The sequence below is a fragment of the Aedes albopictus genome, chromosome 3 (genome assembly GCF_035046485.1).
Source record: "Aedes albopictus strain Foshan chromosome 3, AalbF5, whole genome shotgun sequence".
Lineage (NCBI taxonomy): Eukaryota > Metazoa > Arthropoda > Insecta > Diptera > Culicidae > Aedes > Aedes albopictus.
The window spans coordinates 120,095,145-120,113,256 of record NC_085138.1 but is presented as its reverse complement, the minus strand read 5'-3'; the positions used below and the strand labels follow the sequence as shown (position 1 = coordinate 120,113,256).

Sequence of the window (18,112 nt, the reverse complement as noted above, 5' to 3'; positions counted from 1 at the left end):
AAATATTTAGGAAAAATTTTGATTAATCATGAAAAAACCCTTAACAAATCTGGAGGTGTCTCTGAAGGCATTCTCAGAGGAATCTTTAGAAAAATTCTAGTTGAACTCATAAAAAAATTCCTGCAATAATGTATCTTCCGAGATAATTACAGAGTTACACTGAGTTTACTTCATGTCTATAATTTTGTAGGCCCTTTTGTAAACCAAATGAATTACCTTCCTTGTCGTCGTTTCTCTCTCTAGGATACGCTGCGCTGCGCATTGGGTCGTCAATCTGCGATATTTCGATTTTTTCATCATGGTCGTCATCTCACTGTCATCGATCGCACTAGCCGCCGAGGATCCCGTCGAGGAGGATTCGCCGCGCAATAAGATTCTCAATTTTTTCGATTATGCATTTACCGGAGTGTTCACGATCGAGATGCTGCTCAAGATCGTGGATCTCGGCGTGATACTGCACCCGGGTAGCTACCTGCGGGAGTTCTGGAACATTATGGACGCCGTGGTCGTCATCTGCGCTGCTGTCAGCTTCGGCTTCGATATGACGTAAGTATTACATAGTTAGACTTTGTTTTGTGGTGACAGCTTTCTAACTCCGTAAACTTTCTTCCTCGTTTTAACAGTGGAAGCAGCGCGGGCCAGAACTTGTCCACGATCAAGTCGCTCCGGGTGCTGCGAGTGTTACGACCGCTGAAAACAATCAAACGAGTGCCAAAGCTGAAAGCTGTGTTCGATTGCGTCGTGAACTCACTGAAAAACGTCATCAACATCCTGATCGTGTACATTCTGTTTCAGTTCATCTTCGCTGTCATAGCGGTGCAGCTGTTCAACGGCAAGTTCTTCTACTGCACCGATGACAGCAAACACACCAGTGAGGAGTGCAAGTGAGTTGACGTAGATCAGTTTATGATCAATTAACGCCTGATAATACTGAAACTCTTTCAGGGGTTCCTTTTTTGTCTACGACGGTACCGATCAACTGCCAAGACGAGAGGTGCGGGAGTGGAAAACGCAAAGCTTCCACTACGACAACGTGGCCACTGCCATGCTGACACTATTTGCCGTACAAACCGGAGAAGGATGGCCACAGTAAGATGAACCTAGTAGTTGATGTGCTCATGAGTCTTAATTGTTCTCTCCACTCTTTCAGAGTATTACAAAATTCCATGGCTGCTACCTACGAAGACAAGGGTCCAATTCAAAATTTCCGAATAGAAATGTCCATATTCTACATAGTATATTTCATAGTGTTTCCATTCTTCTTCGTTAACATATTCGTGGCCTTGATTATCATTACCTTTCAAGAGCAAGGAGAAGCCGAACTACAGGACGGAGAGATAGATAAAAATCAGGTGAGAGGTTCTCTTTATTCTCATGATTAGATTTGACTTTAACCTTCATTTCATATTTTTTTTAGAAATCGTGCATAGATTTTACGATAGGTGCTAGACCTTTAGAACGTTATATGCCAAACAAGCGGAATAGTTTTAAATACAAAGTGTGGCGTATCGTCGTCTCCACGCCGTTCGAATATTTTATAATGATGTTGATCGTGTTCAATACGTTACTGCTGATGATGAAGGTACGTAGTCCCAGTCCCAGATTCCATCATATCCCATCCTTGCAATGCAGTTCTTAACCCCCTGTCGAACTAAATTCTTCCAAATCGAATAACCCCCTTGAATGAAACATATCTAGATTAAATTTATCGGAAAATCGATTAAAACCCCCTGTACAAAAGTAATACGACAAGCTAGGTCCACTCCCGATTAGGCTTCTTAAAACAAAAACGAAAACTATGAAACCCCTTCCTATACCATGTGAAATAGGTATCAGTACTCGTCAAAAATACTCCCAAATCCACCGATAAAAATCCGGAATATAAGCATTCATCTTTTGTACCGCTGCACAATTGATGAATGTCCCCTGTAAATAGAACCGCGAACGATCAACCGGAAGCAGATTAACCTACCAACGAATAACACTACTCGATAGGACAATTGCAGAACATTGTAAAAATGAACTCGTATCGTTTCTATTTGTTTCTCTGTCTGCTGTTGCGTGTGGGTGTACACATGGATGATCTTACAGGAATGCGAGACTATGCATGCAGTTGTCTTAAGTTTAGGAATGCACTCTTTTGTTCTCTTTTTGTAATGTGAATGATTATTCTTTTACTACTATTTCTGTGGAATGCCGTTTTTATTTGTTGAAATCCATGAAATATCACATTGTTTATATCGAATCAGAATTATAAAACCTTCCGAGACTGAATAACATTTTCAAAAATAATACATTTACCCGATTACAAAAGCTTGAGATTCTTGAAGAGATTTTCCGGCAAATGAATTTCCAATAATTGGGAGCACTATGTTATTCTCTAAGAAATCTGACAAGTATCTAATGCAGTGTAAATTTCATGGATTTCATGGCAGAAGCCGTCATTGATATAACCGTCACCATTGAAAAGTCGAAAACAGTTTTCTAGTTCAATACTGGAACTTTTATACCGAAAATGTATTCACTGTACTTCATTTAGTGCATACATTTTCCCTGCGCTAGTGCTAGTTTTGAACGAGAAAACTGCTTTTGAGTTTTCAATGATGACGACTATATCAATGACGATTTCTTCATCTGTAAGGAACCGTGTGATATAAAGCTATCGATTCTGTTGAACTACTCAGTCTTCTTTTGTGCATGCATTTTTTGGTTGCAGCAACTATCAATAGGGGACAGACAATAAAGGTTGAGACAGGCAACATTTTCCATGGTTCAAAAAAGTGACTAATTACACTTTTTAGAAAGTACATAAAAATTTTGAAGTATAAATTTTATGGGTTGTTTAACTAATTGTTTGTTAATGGTACAGATTTGTGCAATATGTATTGGGCTATTCTACACAATGTTAGATCTATATTATTGAATTGCTCACTATCAGAGTGCTATATTTTTACCATAATAGGGCTGTTTGCAGTTCAGAAGTAAATTTTTGGCCTATCTCGATGCATAGGAAATTCCTTGCCTGAATTATCCAAGAAACCGTTTTTCTTCGATCGCAGTACGCAGTTGCGAAGGAATGACAAATCAAATGGCAGTCTCCGTGGAAAGTTTCTGTCAGGAATCGGTCAAGAACTTTTTTGAGCGATTCCTTTTGAACACGAAACTGGGCTTTAATATAATAGGACTTGATTTTTTTTCAAATACAATGTGGACTTGTTTTTCTTTTTTATTCGAGAATCTTCTGTCTAAGGCAGATTTATCTCGTTAATATGTTACCTTTATTTTTTTGAAATACATTAAATCTTTTGAACTTTTTTCACTGCAAACAGTTTTAATAGGGGCAAAAGTATGTTGTAGAAAGTTTTGAACTTCATTTCATTTGATTCATTCGGGATCCGGGAAATTATGAGTTTTAAATACTTGTCTGTCATAAGCGGCAAAATAACAAATATAACAAAAAAAATTTCTTGGAAAACCATTTTAATAACTTGTTATGTTATTTCAATAACAACTTAATAACAGTGAATTTGGAAAATATTTCAATAACAAATTTAGATATTAAGGCGAAACTGGAAGCATTTCCTCACTTTTTGGTTTTTGATTTTTTATTAAATAACGAAGCAATATTTTCAAAATCGGTTTTCGTGCACATGTAGCGTATAGATCAAGGTATCTTCTGATTTTTTTTTGTAGTAGAAAATGTTTTTCGTTTTTGCAGAAACCATTTTTGAACAAAATTTCACAAAAAAATGGTTTCTGCAAAAATGGAAAACATTTTCCAACTCAAAAAAATACAGAAGATACCTTGATCCATACTCTACATGTGCACGAAAACCGATTTTGAAAATATTGCTTCGTTATTTAATAAAAAATCAAAAACCGAAAAAGTGAGAAAATGCTTCCAGTTTCGCCTTAATATGTTATTGATAATAATTGGAAAGCAAAATTTGTTATGGTATCAAAATCTTAACTAAGTAAATTACGATACTTATTATATCGAATTATTCACTTTGTCTCACAAATCCACCAATAACATGAGTAATAATACTTTAAATGATCGAAAAATACTATATTAATATTCAGAATCAGAATGAATTCATCATTCTAAGAAATGTAAAAAAAAAACTTCCAGAAATTTCTCTGAGAGTTTCTCTACGAATTCATTCACAGATTTTCAAAGACTCCTCTAGAAATTCCTCCAGAATTATGAACAGAATCCCTTCAAGGATTTCTTCAGAATTTCCCGTGATTATTTGTCCCGAATTTTATCTTGAGATGTCTCTAAAAATTTCTTTAAGAATTTGTCCAGGAGTTTTTTCCGAAGAATTCTGCAGGAGCTTTTCAAAACATTTTGCCAGGAATTCTAATAATTGGGTTTTTAAATTTTGAAAAATGTATTGATTTTTTGATTTTATACGAAAGAGCACCTTTTTCTGAGCCACTATGATTTTATTCAGATTTTTAGAACTTCATTCTGGTACCTAAATCAATTTCAAAGAGATTTTTTGAAATCACCTTTTGACAGCTGGACAACTGTTTGACAGCTCCGTCCAGTATAAACTGATTATAACAAAATGAGATTATCCAACAAATTTTGTTATTGAAAAGCTATGCCTTGATAATTAAATTATAACAAAACAAGATATAAAAACAGGTTATGTGATTGTGTAGTGCTCGGGAGGTAGTTGTGCAAAACTCGAAAATTTTTGTTGCACCTTTTAAAAAGTTGCAGCTACACGAACTTAATTTTTTTGAAAAACGAAAATGTTGTCTACCTCGATCTCTTTGTTATCACCCGTAACTATGTAGTCTAGACGTCATTCAGAAATTCGGCAAAGGTGACAGTCCTGGTTCTATACTGTTGTACCAGTTTGATAGTTATTCGTCTAGTGTCATACAAAAAAAAAGTGTAAACCCCATTATTTGAACCTAGACTAGTTCATTTAGTGACCAACGGCTTAAAAATGCGAAGCAATATTTTGACCAGAGGTTCTCGATATGAATGGCATGTGCTTTTAATATCAGCAGGTCCATGAAAATTTCAAAAGAATATTGGAATAATTGTTATTTTCTGGTTGATTTCTTGGTGATTTAATATTTTCTGGAATACCTTTCACCGGGGTGTCGTTTTGGGAAAAATAAGCAGTGCAAAAGAAAAATCAAATCTCAAGCAAAAAATTAATCAAACGAGTTGCTATCAAAGCTTCAACAAATGAGATGCGACCTATGATTAGAATGTTGCGTGCGTCATAATTCTCGTGGTGTAGTTGGCAATGCGCATGTCTAGTGAGTAGGATTCGTGAGTTCGAATCTCACCGAGAGGGCGAGTAACTTTTTCGTAAATTCCACTCCTATTTGTCAATTTCTCATTCACTCATTGTAAAGTCTAGCTTGTGGAATTGAGTAAAACTTCCAATCGGCTTGTTAAGCAGCAAAAATCGATAACATTAATTACGGACTCATGTTCCGTAACCGGTCGTTTGAGAACGTCGTGACAAAAACCGCTCTTGACGAAGGGAACAATTCTGCCTATAATACCCTTGGTCACCCTATTCGGAAGAATTCCAGAAGAAATTTCCCGAGATTTTCTGATGCAATCGTTGTGGCGGAAGAATTTTGAATTTCTGGAAATCTTTGGAGGAATATCTCAAGGTGTTCAAGGGAAAATCCAGAAGAAATTAAAGGTTGATTTTCTGAAGAAGCTGCTAATGAATATTCAAAGAAACTATTCACAAAACCCTTTTACTATTTCTGGTGATTTCTTTATTTTTATGAGAATTTCTGGAAAACTCCCCAATACATTCCTCGCCCTCGGCGATTTTCTGAAGAAGTTTCTGGATGAATATTTTAAGAAACAAACCAATCATTCTCAGTGAACCTCTTAAGATGTTTTTAAAAAAATGAAAAAAATTTTTTTGAAAAACCCTGACATGCATTTCTGAAGAAATGCCTCAATGAACTCCTGAATCAGTCCGTGGGCAAACTGCTCGAGGTATTCGTGAGGGAAATCCTGTAGGAACTTCACAAAAAATACTTAAAGGATTACTCCGAAGAATTAATGTAGGAGATTCGAAAACAACTGACTGGGAATTTCCAATGAAAGTCCTGAAGAAATTCCTGAATGAATCTCTGGCGAAAACTTTGATTGTTTGAATTCCTGGAGGATTTTCTGAAGTAGTCCCTGGGGATATTGATATATACTGACTTTTACTGGCATTTATGTGCTAGACTAGCTGGTGTATCTGAATGTTATTTTCACAAATACAATTGGTTGATTTACAACATTCTGAACCATTACTATTTTTCAAAGTTTTTGGAGGAATTTCCAAAGGAATTCGAAGCATTCTTCCTAGCGGAATCTGAAGAGAAATTTGTAAAGAAGTGTTCTAAAAAATCCTCAAAGAAGTTTCTTGTTGAACCCCTGGGACTTTTTTTCAAATAGCTGGAGAAGTGTCTCAAACAATCCATGAAATATTTTATGATGAAATTCTTGTAGCAAATTTGAAAGGTATTGGAGAATCACTTGCTGAAAGAATTCCGGTAGAAGTTTTCAAAGAAATTCATGGAACAAATCAAAGAAATAAACCAGGTTTACCAAGATAATCCTTCTAAAGCAGGTCTTGAAGGAAATCCTGGAACAATATACAGTAAGGATCCGATTTTGTCAGCCCCATTTTGCGACATACTTTTTGCTCTCATTATCTTACGGTCATTAACCAATTCATCCATATTTATCATCAAACAACAGCTAAAGGGCAGAACACAGAGGATACAACAAATATGTAACTTTTCTGAAAGGAATCCGAGGAAAATTTTCTATATAAATGTTTGGGAGATTATATAAAATAATCCCTGCAGGATTTTCTTTATGAGACTTTGGAAGAAGTTCTTATAAAAAAAATTCTTGAAAGAATTTCTAATGGAATTTCTTGAAGATATTATTGAGGACTCCTTGGAAGAATTTCTGAAGCTGTCTGATTTTCAATATTTAAAAGCATTCGACAGGCAATTTGATGTTATTTTATGATGTGGTCAAAGATTGTTTGTTTGTTTGTTTGTTTATTACGGGGATTTTTTATGGGTCATTCATCCCGTTTAGATGTGGTCAAAGGTCACCTGCGATAATCCGAATATGCGTAGAACATGTCCAAGAGGCAAAGGCGTAGCACACGCTATGTCCAAAGGGAAGTATTATGAAAATCGAATGTACCTCAAATGTTATTCCATAGGATCGTAGGTTTGGACCTCTAGTTTCAGAATCTGTGCGGTTTAAAATATTTCATCTTGGGTTTTTTGATTTTTTTGATTTTTTTCCTATTTTTTCATACAAATGGCGAAAAAAGTCATTTTAAGGTCAATTTCATCCCATATAAAAATGTATGGGAAAAAACCCAAGATGGATTATTTTAAATCGCACATATGCTGAATCTAGAGGTCCAAAAATACGGTTCTAGCGAATAAACTTTGAGGTACATTCACTTTTCATAATAGCTTCCTTTGGACATAGCGTGTAGCAAGCGTTTTATTGTTTCTTGCCCGCCCTCCCAAACAAATACGAGAAAGAGCAGAATGAAGACAGGGGTGAATGGCCCATCCCTCCATCTCTCTGTTTATCTTGTTTGTTTATGAGAATGAGCAATAAAAGGAAAAAGAGACGAACCAGCCAAGGGCTGAAAGTCTCTCAAATAAAGATAAATCAATCAATCAATCAATCAATAAAAGGAAAAAAGCTGGATACGTCGTTGCCAAGAAGCCATGTTTGCCATGTAATTATGTAAATGATTAGGTTTAAAAAAGGGGTCTCCAGTTAGCCTAGTGGTTATGGCTATGGATCGCCAATCCGGAGACGGCGGGTTCGATTCTCGTTCCGGTCGGGTAAATTTTCTCGACTCCCTGGGCATATAGTATCATTGTACTTGCCTCACAATATACAAATTCATGCAATGGCAGGCAAAGAAAGCCCTTCAAATTATAACTGTGGAAGTTTTCAAAGAACACTAAATTGAAGCGAGACAGGCCAAGTTCCTGTTGGGACGTAGAGCCATAAAAAAGAAGAAGAAGAGGTTTAAAAAAATTAGGAAGAGGGTCAATCAGGATTGAAAATCGAGCCAAATTCAACGGAGTTGTGACTTTTTTTTATTCTTCAATCACTCCTACCTAATTTACAGCTCTTTTGTCCACTAGGGTACTGCGTGAGCGATTCCAATTGGAAGCTGTACTTACACTGTGTACAGCGTCTAAATGTATTCTATTCTAGTTGAACTATCGTTGGGCTGCTTTCACTTTCTACCCTATCATGGTAAAATGATGAGCACGAGGATGTTGATGTGTGGCTGTTGGTTGTTCTTTTTTTTTAGTGCGATTGGGGGGTCCATTATGAGTTGCCGGTTTGCCGATGTCCAAGTATTCGGGTTCGTTTGAGCCATGGAAGAGGGTCAGTGTCAGCTGCTCTCAGGGGTAAATAGCAACTGACGAAAGTACCGGGACTGGGAACAAACCCATGACCATCTGCTTATGAAGCAAACGTGTGACCAATTGCACCACGGGCCCCAGAGTGGTGACAGCTTTTTCTTGATGTTTTACATGACTAACCCTCTCTTAAGTTTTTGTGAGAAATGGACTTGATTGGCTACTTTTGGACCAAAATATATGGATAAATATTCATGTTTTCACATGAATATTTATCCTAAATGGAGGCTTGTTGCGTGAGATGGACTCGATTGATCTCCTCCGAAACCACAACCAATTGATGACTGCTAATGATGGACACAATGCAATTGCAAACAAGCAGATAAAATATATATTTCTAAATATTATTCATAGAAATTTCACCTGTAAATCCACATTCTTTTAAGGAATACAGAATAACGCTTTCTACTGAGGATATTGTAGATCGGTTTCTTTAAGGGTTTCAAAATAATTCCATAATCTGAAATTGCACGCCGAACTAGACCAAAATCCGAATTTTATTGAATTTTGATTCTTGTAAACCTATGTGATAATCAATTTGAAGTTTGTGTTGACCGATTTATTGAATCACCCCTCGTCGGATTTTGCACTAGGTGGAGCTGTCGAGCAGTTGTCCTGCTGTCAACAAGTGGTTCAAAAATGTTTTTGATATAGATTTTAAGTTTCAAAATGAAGTTCTAAATTTCAAAAAAAAAAAATAAAACCCATCTTTTTTAATAAAAAAAAATTGGCATTTGGCATATTTTTTGATATAAAAGCTGTGTGTTAAATATGTTAAGATGTTTCAAAAAGCTTATGGGAAAATAATAACTAGGCGAATAAACTGTTTCAAAACAAACCTTGCTCTTTTCTGTGACCTTTAGACTCATCATTTGTATACACTGTTATCATTATCATTCGTTCTTACAATGTGTGAATGATCGGTAGTTTTTTTTATAACATATCGTTGCAATGTTTGTTAGTGAAATGTTTATGTTTTAAGAGATTGCATGAGATTTTTAAATTAAATTATTCTGGGATAATAACTGAGCGATTTACAATTTCATCTAACGGAAAAATATTCTAAAAATATGACATTATCTATTTCCTTCGAAAACTTGAACTCTTTTATTGAAAACCGAGCATTAAAAGTTTGTATGAGAATTACATTTGGAAAACTATGTTTTTTTTTTAATCGAATGTAGCATTTCCCATGTGTTCCAGAGCGTAAGTTGAATTCTGGTACTCCAAGGCAATTGTATCAGTTACAGTATTACCGAGCGCATTCAAGTCTTGGTCTCATTATAATTAATTTTTGGTTTTCATCCGATCTTAAACAATGATCTTTTTAATGCCCAGCAGGCAACATTGCAGCATCTCAGCATATAGAAATTATAGAATTATGTTTCATAGGAAATAGCAGTGATGATCATCAAATTACTCAACCATCGTTAGCATCGTTTATGAAATTCGATACCTAAGTAATTAATGGGACATGCAATTTATAGGAAATCGTTGGAAAAATTGTGGCAGCCCAGGAGTGCCAGGGCTTAATTATTTCTCTAAGACATCCGCATAATATTATGGCCAATTAGAACTAAGTCAATTTCAAACCAATTCATCAGAAAATTACTACACAGGTATTCAAGGTCAGTAATATATGTGTACGAAAAATCAATGCCAAAGGTTTGAATTGGCTAAGTTATAGCTCAAAACGATCCGGGCCAAACAATGATCGGATGTATTATTATTTTTTTGTTTAAAATATATTACAGCTCAACCATTGAAGTTCACTTTATTAGAAAATTCATATAGAGGATTAAGAGGGCTGAAACCTGTTATTTGAACAATAACCAGTTCAAAGAAATATTCAAGGCAATATTTGCTAATTCATAACTAAGTTCAGGAATAATTTGTTATTCTCAATCGAGACAAGTTATTAAACGTAAATGTGCATTGAGGAGGGAATTCATTCAAATATTTACAGAAATAGGTGTTTTCTACGTGTTCTGCATTCCTGCATCCAGCCTCTGTTCGATCTATGGTTTCACAGACTGTCTTTCCTTATTGGCATGATACTTCGCGCTCCCAAATCGTAAGAAGCCGCATGGAACTATCCAACAGCACGCACCTTTTGAATGAATACATATTTGCTTTATTGTTTTGTTCAGTATGATCACATAAGCATGCCCATCTTTGTTTTTTATGTATTTGTAGCTTATTGTTTTGTTGTGTGTTGTATCACATTATGCATGTCGTATCAGTGGCACCAGAGTTATAATTTTTTTTCACCGAAACAGCACCTACCGTGATTCTCTGTTTGTTTGCATGCCGTTTTCAGTAAATCATCTTTTAACAATATGAGGTTCAGTACGATTCATTGTGTGTGGTTTTATTTTACTAATTTCATCATATTATTCGCATTTCATTTCACATCTTCTAAATAGCGTGTTTGCGTTCGTTGACGTAGATTACGAATCATGTTTAACTTGCAAAATAATGCAGCCTTCGAGTGCAGAGAATTTATTTATTGAACACAGGTTGACTCACTGATGCATTCGCGATTGACTGCAACCGTGTCGTTTCGAATTCTGCTAGCGTGAATCTGAACAATAGGCCTTCTCTTTCGACCAGATCAATTTCCACCAAATCCTTTGCACGTCAAATCAAAAATATTCTCCATATCATACATGATCTCTTCTACTTACCAGAATCAACCGAATAGAACCCCGTAATTTGACCCCTTAAAATCCAAAGAAACATTTGTCTTTTACCATATAAAACCTTTTCTTTCGATTGACTTAACAAAAAAAAAACACGTGTGCCTTTGCATTTTCACAAAAACTAATGTTTGACTTTGAATTGTTTTATTTGCTGCTTTTTATCATTCGTCACAACCACGAACGCCGACACTAAACATACCACATTACGAAAAAAAAAAACAAAAATGCTAACGTGGATTGAATGATTGAATAACATTTTACCCAACGTCCATCGCGTCATCGGTTTGGAACACCCTAATCTTCGAACGCGCGCGCGTGTATGTGTGCTCCAAAACAAACGGTCAATTTGCAAACGTATTCTTTTCATAATTTTCCTTATTGTTTCGGTTTTCCATACTTGTTTAATATTTTTTGTTGTGCATTCGGTTTATTTAACCCCAAAAAAAAAAATCGCAACATACACAAAACCAACCATCTCCCCGGCAAAACAGTATCACAATCAAGGAAAAGAGTTTGAGAAATCGTTAAAGTATCTCAACATGGGCTTTACCGGGATGTTTAGTGTTGAAACGATACTGAAAATAATAGGATTTGGCGTAAAGGTGGGTATAATACAGTGTTGTGATGACATCATCTATTTTTTCGGTTATTAGAAGTAGTGATTTGTATATTTTTGGTTTTATAATCTTAACAGTTATGTAGCACCAGAACTTCTCGAATATCCGAAAAAGTAGGACATAATTTCTGTATCATTTTTTTTTTATTGAAATGAATTTTAATAAAATTGAAATCTAACTAGAATTTATAACAGAACACAGAAACTTCTAGAAATATATCTTCAATGGCCATCACACTTCAAAGAGCTTTGAAAGTTCTAGGAGATATTTCGCAAAACACAAATGATCAAAACTCTGAGAAGGTCAGCTGATTTAATTTCTATTCTAGTCTACACACACAGCCATTCATTGAAGGAATCCTGGAAAATGATAGAATCGACTACTTTTACCATTTCATGACATTTTGCAAGTTTTAAATATATTTCACCAGGTTTTCTATTTTTGTAAGAAATGCTCAGCATCTTATAGAACCTGGATGACTTTCGACAGATTCGATACCATTTTGTTTGATGTTATCGCTCCCGACACATGATGGAGAGCGTATCAGGAACGATTATTGGTCCATAAGCACAGGATTTTGTATACTTTGGACCTACGCTGATTAAAATATATGTGATGAGATAGTACAAAACAGAATTTGAAAAAATGTTGGTAGCAAGATGCTTTCACTCACCTGGCAATTATTAAATTCATTTGTCTATAACTCACTTCAGAAGCTTGTTACTACAATGTGATTTTCGGAGAACTTGTATAGGGTAGCGTATTTCCAACATAATTATCACCAAGGACACCATGTTCTAACTCCCATATCTACGGCGTGAGAATGCTAGTATTACCTATCCATACTAAATGATCAAAAAAATGCAATCGTTTAGTAACAGTAGGTGGGTACCAACACTTTCACGCCGTAAATATAAAAGTTCTAATATGGCGTCCTTGGTGATAATTGTGGGAAAAACACTACCTCACAAGTTTGCCGAACATCACATTATAGTAACAAGCTTTTGAACTGAGTTATAGCGGCTTGAGTTAAATGATGTAAAGGTGAGTGTATGCATTCTTGGTTGGTGGCCTCAACTATGTAGGGTCCAAATGAGATTTTTGATGAAATCACCGTCTTACTCATTTGAACCTTATGTAACGCTACATAACACCACAAGATAATTGCAAGCAACGATGTATAACATTTCGGGATCCCTATCTTCAATAATTTACTATTAATAGCCTTCAAACCTCTTCGATACCATTTTTGCGATACCTTTTAGCGCATGTAAAGTATTCAGGTCCATGCCAATTGATTGTGAGAATACCATGTTGAAGTTTTATTCATTTTAACCCTTATGTGGCCGGCAGGGTACCCGCGTACCCAGCACCCATTTAAAATACACGGTGTAGAAAAAAGCAAAAAGTTTGCCGGACACATAACGGTTAAAAATAGACACACCTGCCTGAAATTGAATCAGATTTTTGGCAGATGTCTACGGTTCTACAGCCATTGAGGCGTATGGTGTCATGAGCTTTACAAGATTTGCCGAAAACTCGATGATTCATAAATAGTGTCTAAACCCAAGTAACAATTTCATCGCTGATTGGTTTTGTTTGATTTTTATTAATGTTTTATTACAGCAATAATTAAAACTCACAGTTTTATGACTGCTTTTATGAAAACCACCAATAAAATGTTTTCTAGTATACTTGAAGATATCCATAAAGACAGATTTTAAGAGTAAGCAAAATTTTCCGATATGTAAACCTTCTGGCAATCATTATTACCGCAATAAAACTGTTAAAACTCTCAACAGATGGCGATCCAGAGCAGAAGCTACGACACTGCTAGGTTTATTGCGGTCATCATAAAAGTAAACTTGCTTTCGTTTTATTTTCGCTGATTATGGTTGTCGCCATATTGAAGAATTAGCTTACGTGAATGAAAAATTGTTATTTTGCTTAATTTAGCAATGAATTGGTAGTTTGCAACCATTTTCATAACATGCTCACATAAATAAACTCTCCCTGCTGAGTTTTCTTGTGATTCGGGATAGTTTTACTAAATTCACAAATTGATTTATTTCATTCCAAGATGATAATATGCACTATTTTCGAAGCGCATTAATTTTATGATTCTGCAACCCCAATATTCACGGTAAATTCGAATGCGCATAAGCCTACCAGCACAATAACTACTGAAATACCACTTTGAAATAGTCGCTTTCTGCTTACGAATGATGTATCCTCCTGAACTTTACGTGCCATCGAAGAAGCTTCTCTGCATCTTGAGCTGTCATAGTTTTTGTTGAAAAAAAAACAACATCAATCGAGAATGGGAAATATTTCAACTAGGTTTTAAAACGGGTTTATTGCTACTTTTAATGCGGTATTCAAAACCTCTCCGAGAGTGGTCCACTTAGCCGGAAGATGCTCTTAAAGAGGTTATCAAGAGGTTTTGATGTATGATTCAGTTTTATTGCAAGTTTTATAAAATTGGTCATGAAGATCTCTTGTAGAGCCGAACAAAACTTAAAATGTTACTTGGGAACTGATTCATATGTGTGGGCAAGTATTCTGCTGATTCATAAACTGTGGTTTCCGGCATTCTTCTAGAAAGTCAAAATTTTAGAATTAGAAGTATAGACCTCCTATATAATCCTATATACTCCTACTGTTTGGTTTTAACTACATTGAAATATATAGTTTATTTTCTACTGTATTATTATTTTTATGATACAAAAACCCTTAGATGGTTCATATGTGTGGGGTCAGTGTACTAGAAGCCAAAGCCATTGCAAAATAATAAACTTATGGGTTAACTCTGAAAAAAGAAAATCGAAAATTTTGAACGAAAACGGTTTGGACAACGGATGACGTTTAACTTTGGCAGTATACCCAAGTAACCATTGGCACAAACTTCCCGAATGGAGGAGAACGTGCCTCTAGAGCCGACCTACTGATACCTGAACCATTAGCACTATATTTCGCCTTTTTGGGCTTATAGGGCTGCTACTCGGCTGATAAAGAGCATATCAGTTCTGCGGCAGCACTGTATTACCACGCCAAGCGAATAATAGTGCTTGGTGATTACTAGGGTGGCTAGTGGCGTGAATGTATGAAGATTGCTGTTATGTTACTAGCCAATTCAGTTTGTCAAACTTCCGTTCGCCAATGCATTTGGTTGGAATTGGTGGTTGGTATTTCAGACACACTTAGCGACTTTAACATCCACTGATTACTTGAAAACTGCACCGAGTGGTGTTGTGACCATCTAGTCTTTGAAACCATTGCATTGTTCTGTCCAACATCTAAGTCAGACGCATTTGGTTCCCGAGACCAGCAGTCTAAAATGAGTGCGTCGAAGTCACGAGCAAAATATTGATCACATATCAAAGCATGAAGAATTTGTATGCCAGAATATAGGGGAAGCTCCTCGTCGTCTCTGCTTTTCAGGAGTTGTGAGCGAACCCCAAGCGAAACAAAATGTTGCTAACATCAAATTAATAAAAGTTGCTGAGGCTCGTCCGCGGAGTGGTGCAGTCCTCCAGAAACACCTTGAATTTCTCGAGGAAGTCTTGGATTGAATAAAAGGAAATTCTCTGAGAGTTTTTTTAGGAGTTACTTCAGTTATTTCTCCTAGAGTTTCATCAGGGGTTCCACATGGAATTAATTCATGTTTTTTCAATGGATCTTCCAGAAAATCCTTCGGAGCATTCTTCAGAACAATAATCAAAGATTTATTGAGGAGTTCCGTCAAAGGTTCCTTCTGAAGTTCTTTCAAACATTTCTCTAGGAGTTCCTTCATGTATTCATCCAATATTTTCTTAAGAAAGTCTACCAAAAATTCCTCTGGGTTTTTTTTATGTTAATATTTCTGTGTATTTTAACTTAAGCGAATTCAACACTCGCCTCCTCTGGAATTACTTAGGCGATTCCTAAAAGAATTTCTTCAGTAACTCCTCCGGGAATATCTTCCCGGATACCTACAGAATGTTTTTCATAAATTTTTCCGTTCTCTTCGTCATATATTCCTGGAATTCCTACAGGGATTCCTGCAGCATCTTCTACAGGGATTTATTCAAGAAGGGATTTGCTCATGAATTCTTCAGGGACTCCTCGCGAATTCGTTCAGTAATTCCATCTAAGATTCATTCAGGATACTCTACAGGAATTAATTCAGTAATTTTATAGGGATTTCTACAATAATTAATCCAGGAATTTCTTCGGGGAGATTCCTCAATTATTTTTTCAGGGATTCCAAGATTTTGTACAGGGATTCCTTCAAAAACTTCTTCAGGAATTCCTCCAGGATTTTTTTTCAGGGACTTGTTACACGTTTCAACCTGGAATTACCACAGAAATTTCTGCAAGGATTGCTTCAGGAGTCCCTTCAGAGGTTTCTATATGAATTTCTCTAGAGATTCTTCTGGGGTTTTCTCCATAGATACCTCAGGAAGTCACCCACGAATTTATTCAGGGTGTTCTTCAGGGATCCCTCTAGGAATTCCTTCAGGTATTCATTCATCTATTTCTCTAGGGATACCTCTAGAAGTTCCTTCAGGGGTTCCTCTCGGAAATCATTCAGGCATTTTTCTACGAAATCCTTCATGGACTTGTCCAGCATTTTCTTCAGGCATTCCTTCAAGAAATTATCCGGAAATTCCTTGAGAAATTCCTCCATAAATTATCTTGTGGATTCCTCCAGGCATTTGCCAGGATTTTTTTCGTAAATTCCCCCAGCATTTCCATATAGGATTCTTCAAACAATATTTCAAGGATTCCACTAAGAGTGGAACATCTTAAAGGATTCTTCCCGTAATTTTTTTCAGGGATTTCTCCAAGAATTTCTTTAGGGATCCCTTAAAGAATTTCAACGATGTTCCGTCCAACAACTTCTTCCGGGATATTTCTAGAAATTTTATCATGCAAAAATTTTACCAGCAGTTCCTCATGGAGCTCATTAATGAATTCCTCCAGGGGTTCCCTCAGTGGTTCATTTAGGATTCCTTCAGGCTTTCCTCTAGGGGTTCCTTTAATGATTTCTCCAAGAGTTTCCGCGTGGATTCTTTCATGGATCCCTGCATGAATTTTATGGGGGATTCCTTAAAGATTCCTCCAAGAGTTTAGGGATAGTTTAGGACTCAATGATTTTTATCCATATGTTAATCAATTCAAGATATTTTGATAGTTAACAAAATATATTATATTGCAGAACATGCCCGAGCAGAAGGGAATAGCAACAACATAATAAAATGTGTTATTTTGGCAAAATAACTGAGTAACGGAAAGAGATATTTTCATGTTATTTACATAACATACCATGTTATAAACTTGTCTGTCATAAGCGGCAAAATAACAAAAATGATAACAAAAAAATGTTCCTGGAAGACCAGTTTAATAACATGTTTTGTTAGTTTCAATAACAACTTAATAAGAGCGAATTTGTAAAATATTTCAATAACAAATTTTGATATGAATAAGTGATTGATAACAATCTGAAAACAAAATTTACTTTGTACTTACTGTTGCGGATAGGAACTCCAAAATGTCATATGAATTCAATGGGATACGCAACAATATGATCTATTGTTAAATTTTCCACTCATAATAGGGATGCCTATTGTTGGCGCAAGCGATATAGTATCGGAAACAGAGAGAAACAATAGTTTTCATACATGTATTTTACAAACAAATTAACATTTTTATGTTAATTTGTTTGTAAAATACATATATGAAAACTATTGTTTTCATATATGTTTTCATATATACTACCCACGTTTTGAAACCGCATTGATTGACACATTTGTCCAAGTGAATCTAAGTGGACTCAATGCAGTGAAATCAATAAAAATAAAATGTCCAAAAATAATCAATGAGGTTCTTCTTCTTGATGACTTCTTTTTTGAAACGTCGGCAATCTGTTGTTCAGATTGCCAAAACGTTTCATGAAATGGCTAACACTCTATTACACTGTCTATATCGTCTATAACTGAAACTGGCACAAAAACAGGTATACTTTTCAAAGTGCTTAAAAACAAAAGGCTGATAAGTTGGCTCAGTCACAGTTAAAATGTAATGTCAGAAAGAAGAGGATTTGATGACAAAATAATATTTTCTCTTACAGTTCCTTACGGAATGCTGTGAACACCGTAAATCTCAAATGCTGTAGTTTTGATTGCAAAGTTTGTTATGTTGTAATATTAATGATCAAATATTTGTACAGTCATGACACAATAATAACTGAACATGTGCTACAACAAAGTATGTTATTGAAATGTAATTTAAAGAAAATATACCAATAGCACGATCATAACAAAATAAGATTGCCCAACAGAA

The 18,112-nt window shown here is 35.6% G+C and overlaps 1 protein-coding gene across 24 annotated transcripts in view; it reads left to right on the top strand.

The window, feature by feature from the left end:
• The window catches only part of LOC115268722 (voltage-dependent calcium channel type A subunit alpha-1), a 561,442-nt gene that overhangs the window by 426,043 nt on the left and 117,287 nt on the right, over positions 1–18,112 (top strand). For 18 of the 24 annotated variants that reach the window (XR_009998921.1, XR_009998922.1, XR_009998923.1 and 15 more), the window contains 5 exons: positions 244–546; positions 624–884; positions 946–1,089; positions 1,151–1,352; positions 1,418–1,582. Coding sequence is in view for 19 of the 24 variants with exons in the window: in XM_062858464.1 (XP_062714448.1) it covers positions 244–546; positions 624–884; positions 946–1,089; positions 1,151–1,352; positions 1,418–1,582 (1,075 nt within the window). In the remaining 5 variants the exon portion in view is untranslated. Of the gene's footprint in view, positions 1–243; positions 547–623; positions 885–945; positions 1,090–1,150; positions 1,353–1,417; positions 1,583–11,662; positions 11,774–18,112 lie in introns of all 24 variants that reach the window. The other 6 variants (XM_029876909.2, XM_029876907.2, XM_029876867.2 and 3 more) reach the window with 1 other exon arrangement.